This window comes from Penaeus monodon, chromosome 10 (assembly GCF_015228065.2).
Source record: "Penaeus monodon isolate SGIC_2016 chromosome 10, NSTDA_Pmon_1, whole genome shotgun sequence".
In the NCBI taxonomy this organism is placed as follows: Eukaryota; Metazoa; Arthropoda; class Malacostraca; order Decapoda; family Penaeidae; genus Penaeus; species Penaeus monodon.
Genome location: NC_051395.1, coordinates 50251333 through 50256332, shown reverse-complemented (window position 1 = coordinate 50256332; position 5000 = coordinate 50251333). Strand labels below are relative to the sequence as shown.

Sequence of the window (5000 nt, the reverse complement as noted above, 5' to 3'; positions counted from 1 at the left end):
AATCGAAACAATTACAGAAATAATAACAGAAGCAACCCCAATCATAAAAGAAATTTTGGAATACATGAATGGATAAATTAATTCTCTGGAATGAGAGGTCCATTTTAAACAAAAAGATAGAAATAGATTATTTAATAGACAAAGAAAATCCAAAGGTATTCGCAGTCTGCGAAACTTGCTTAACAAAAAATGACAATATTAAAAAACAAAATTATGCAATAGAAAGAAAAGACAGAACAGAACAAAGGGGAGGAGGTTTAGCTATTTGTAGACATGATAGTATACAATATAAGAAAATTAACCTCAGGGAAAGACAAAATGACAAGAGAGAAACAATAGCTATAAAAATTAGCTCCAAGAAAAAACTGGTTAAACTGAATTTTGATTTACAACCCTTGCAATATATTAAAACAACAATAAATAGAATATTAAACAGACCAGTTAAAAAATCCCAAATTAATAATAGGAGATTTTAATGCCCACCATTCTTTACAGAACCCACATATAAATACAAAAAAAAAACGGCAAATAAAACGTGAATAAACCTGTTCAATTTAATTACTCGTAACAGATTGATGCTGATAACCCCCATTGAACAAATCACCAGAAATGACCCTAAAACAGGAAAGGGAACTTTAATAGATTTAGTTCTAGGAACCTCCAGAACAAAGCTATTTAGAAATTAAAATGAGTAGAAATTCAGGAAGTGACAATCTCCCAATGCTAATAAAAGACAGCAGTCACAATAATGAAACACATACAAAAGAGAAAAAATGGAGATTCAGGAAAGAAGGATGGATGAATGATCAAGAAGAATTAGATAAGAAAGATATCAATGGCATTAACAGAAGTATTTGATCTAATAAAAAAGACAGGTTAAAAAATATTTTGAATTTGATAATATTGTTAGTAATAATAAACCAAGCACACCCTGGTCAAAGAATCCAAAGGAAGTAAACAGAATAGAATACAAAAAAAAAACAAAAAAAAACACAAATCAGAGCAAAAAACAATAGAAATAGAGAAAAAGGAATAACTGGGAAATTTTCTGTGCATCACTTGATTTTAATCACCAAGCAGAAAGATTTGAAATTTCATAAAAAAAGCAGGTATAAACTGAACTAGTAGTTACTAATTAATTGATAATAATCAGCCGATCCAGGAAATAAAGCAAAAACTCAATTCGATAAAAGAATTTCAAGGAATGATAAACAAAAAAGCAAAGTGCTTGCTAACAAATACAGAAATCAAGAATTTAACAGAACCAAACACTGAAGGAATAAGTAAAAATCTCACTTTAAAAGTAGGAACTTCAGTAATAAAAAAATAAAATAATGGAAAAGCTTATGGACCAGATGAAATACTATGTGGATTTCTCAAAATGACCCAAAAAAAGTATTAGAAAAAATCCTAACATTTTTTAACCTTTACTGGTTAAAAGGAGAATAGCCTAAGTTATTCAAAAATTCATCTGTAAACCAAATAATAAAACTGGGTAAAGACCCAACAAATAAAAAAATCATACAGATTCATTAGCGGAACATCAATTATTGATAAACTATTTGAAAGCATTGTAACCAATAGACCAATCTGGTAGTTAGAAGCATACAAAAATGAAACGAAGACTTAACAAGCTTCAGACCAAACAGCTCAACCATAGATGCACTACAGATTATTGACTTACATATCAATAAAGCCTTCGTAGAGAAAAAAATTTGCACTAAAATAGCATGCCTAGGTTTGGAAAAGGTATGCGACACTATCAGTCATTTAAGCGGATTAATGATTTCTTAAACGACAGAACCAACCAATAGTCATAGGTAAGGAAAAGACTGCAGAAGGAAAAATAACAAGGGGCCTCCCACAAGGCTCACCGCTAAGTCCCTTACTGTTTAACATAATGACAACAGATTTAACCCCAACAGAAGAATTTTAAAAGTTACATATGCAAGCGATAGTACAATTATATCAATAACAATCTTAGCAGAAGCTAAAAACAACCTAGAATTAGGATTAAAACAGTAGAATGGACAAACAAATGGGAATTAACAATAAATCTAGCAAAAAGTAAAGTCATGTGTTAAAGAATATAGAATAAGACAAATAAGACAAATACCAGTGATACAAATAGATAACGAAGAACTCAGAGTCACAATTCCAGGTCTAGAATTTGATGCTCCAAAAAACAAGCTTAGAAAAGTCATATGAACAATTTTAAAGATCAATTGCTCAATTTTCAACAACATGGGGAGCAAATAATGAAACCATAAGAAAATTCTATGACATTTATGAAAAAAAAGAAATAGAATACGGTATCTCAATCTTCAGTATGGCCAAAAACACCTAAATTTTTTAAAATTAGAAATTCCCTACAAAATAATGCTTTAAGAATAGCTACAGGCTACTTAAAAACCACCCCAGCACTAGCATTATACACTCTGACAAATAAAATGCCCATCAAAAGTTAAACAAAAAAAATAGTGAATATAAATTATTAAAATACTAGAAAAACAAGAAAATACTCAAATGAAAAGATTAGTAACAAGTATCGAAGACTATAACACCTAAAAAGATAAGGAAGGCTTAGTACACACAGTAATAGAAACCTGTAAAGAATTACAAATAATAATAATAAAAATGTAACACCTATTCCATGATGGCTTGATATTTCTAAAATTATAGAAACTATTTTCGCAGAAGACCTAGCAAAAAACATATCTGAAGAAATAATTAAGGTGCAATTTTTGAAGATGGAAAACACAAAATATCTGAATTATAAAAAAAATGATTATAATATTCACAGACGAATCAAAAATAAACAAATTCCACTTATGCAGCTATATATATTCAAAACAAAAATATAACAACAATATAGAAATTACCTGATGAAACAGAAATATTAAGAGGCAGAACTTTTTGCAATAAAACAAGGAATTACCTATATATAAAAAAACAACAGATTAGCAACATCAGTAATATTTTAAGGTTCAAAATCAGCTTTACAACTAATATCAAACTTAAAACTAAAAAATTATAAACATATTTGAAATACAGGCAATGATATACACACTTCCAAACCAAAATGAGATACAATACAGTAGATACCATCACACAAAACCATAAGAGGAAATGAAAAAGCTGATCAAGCGGCAAAAAAAAGCGCATTAACATAACTGATCCCATGACCATACATGAGGACACAAAAAAAAATAATAAGGTAAAACAAATAAGAATAAGAAATCTGAGAAAACGGGAAAACACAAAAAACTACATTCTGAAGAATACAGAACCTCAACCATGGACAAGATAAAAATAAATAAATGTGTGCATAACCAGAATTAAAACAGTATACAAGACTGAAGTAGCACCTACACAAAGTAAAAAATAGTAAATTACCCATTATGTAGATGGTGTTACAACCACGGAGAAATCATTGAATGTATAATACACACAATACTGCAATGTCCAAGGTTCCATTCTCACAGAGCCGAGGTGATGGAAGTGCTGAAATAAATCAAAATAAACGACTAATATAGAATTATTATTCATGTGGTGCTGATCCCTCGCCAATAAAGATATAGCAGATTTTAAGTGTGATAGAGATAATATTAGAAAAAAGAAAGAAAGTAGATCCAAGGGATATAGCTTATACAAGAGTCTAAAACCCTATTATAAAAGAAGAAGAAATTGCGAAAATGTTTAGAAGCCTATGATTTTTTTTAGAGGGAATGTTGCAAGAAATGTTGATTTTTTTTTTTCTTTCTTTCTTTCTTTTTTTAGGTTGCAATATCTATTATCTCTCTTATCTCATGATTAGAGGTAGGACTGCAGCTGCAGTAGACAGGTAGGATGATTATTAATTCTATGGGTGAGATTTACGATACTGCTGTTTAGATAAATTATGTAGAATAGTAAATGTGTATATATAATAGGTTAATGTGTATAATGATTGAATGTTTAATGTAAATTAATAGAATTTTCAGGTATTTTTAGACTTGGTTGGGGAGGGATTTTGCTGAAAAGTTTGTAATCAGGTTATTTATATTGTGAAAGTTTCTCTTGTGTTGTGAATTATGTGTGTGTGTGTGTGTGTGTGTGTGTGTGTGTGTGTGTGTGTGTGTGTGTGTGTGTGTGTGTGTGTGTGTGTGTGTGTGTGTGTGTGTGTGTGTGTGTGTGTGTATGTGTGTGTATGTGTATGTGTGTGTATGTATGTATGTGTATGTATGTATGTATGTATGTGTGTGTGTGTGTGTCTATATTATATATATATATATATATATATATATATATATATATATATATATATATATATGTGTGTGTGTGTGTGTGTGTGTGTGTGTGTGTGTGTGTGTGTGTGTGTGTGTCTGTGTGTGTGTCTGTGTGTGTGTCTGTGTGTGTGTGTCTGTGTGTTTTTTTTTTTTTTTTTCTCTCTCTTTCCTTTTTTTCTTTTTCTTTTTTATGTAGGCAGTCGGTCTGTTTCAATGACAGCTATGTATGGTTAGTGATATATATGGTTAGCATAAGGTGTACAGGGGCATTCCCCCCCTGTCTAGGGAATAGATAAAAGGTAGGGAAAGTTAGGGTTTGATTTTTACGTTCGCATTATACGCTTGGCTTTCATTAACAAATACCCTATTTATTTATTTATATACACACACATATACATATACACACTTATATATATTTTGATGATACTTTTTTCCTTAGATACTTTTTTCCTACATTCCAGATAATTGTAGTCCGTATTCCATCTGGCTGTCCAGTCTTCAGAGCGCATAATACCCATTGCAGACAAACATGGCAGAGAAGTACCTTTATTGCCAGACGGGGAAGGTAGAAGATGTTATATTCCCTGGAAAGGCTTTTCTCACTTTCCTTCTTCATGGTAAACCCCAGAGAGTCCTGTTGTGGGTCAAGTGTTTCATTCATCAGGTAATGTTAATGTATTTTGGTGATTTATGTATATATATATATATATATATATATATATATATATATAT

General features: G+C 30.5%; 1 protein-coding gene across 2 annotated transcripts in view; it reads left to right on the top strand.

The window, feature by feature from the left end:
- Nucleotides 1-5000, top strand: part of LOC119578144 — a 38432-nt gene that overhangs the window by 1119 nt on the left and 32313 nt on the right. The window contains exons 1-2 of one of the 2 annotated variants that reach the window (XM_037925881.1): nucleotides 3822-3844; nucleotides 4730-4932. In XM_037925881.1, the coding sequence (XP_037781809.1) occupies nucleotides 4798-4932 (135 nt within the window). In that variant the 5' untranslated portion in view covers nucleotides 3822-3844; nucleotides 4730-4797. Of the gene's footprint in view, nucleotides 1-3821; nucleotides 3845-4729; nucleotides 4933-5000 lie in introns of those variants that run through there. The other variant, XM_037925880.1, reaches the window with a different exon arrangement.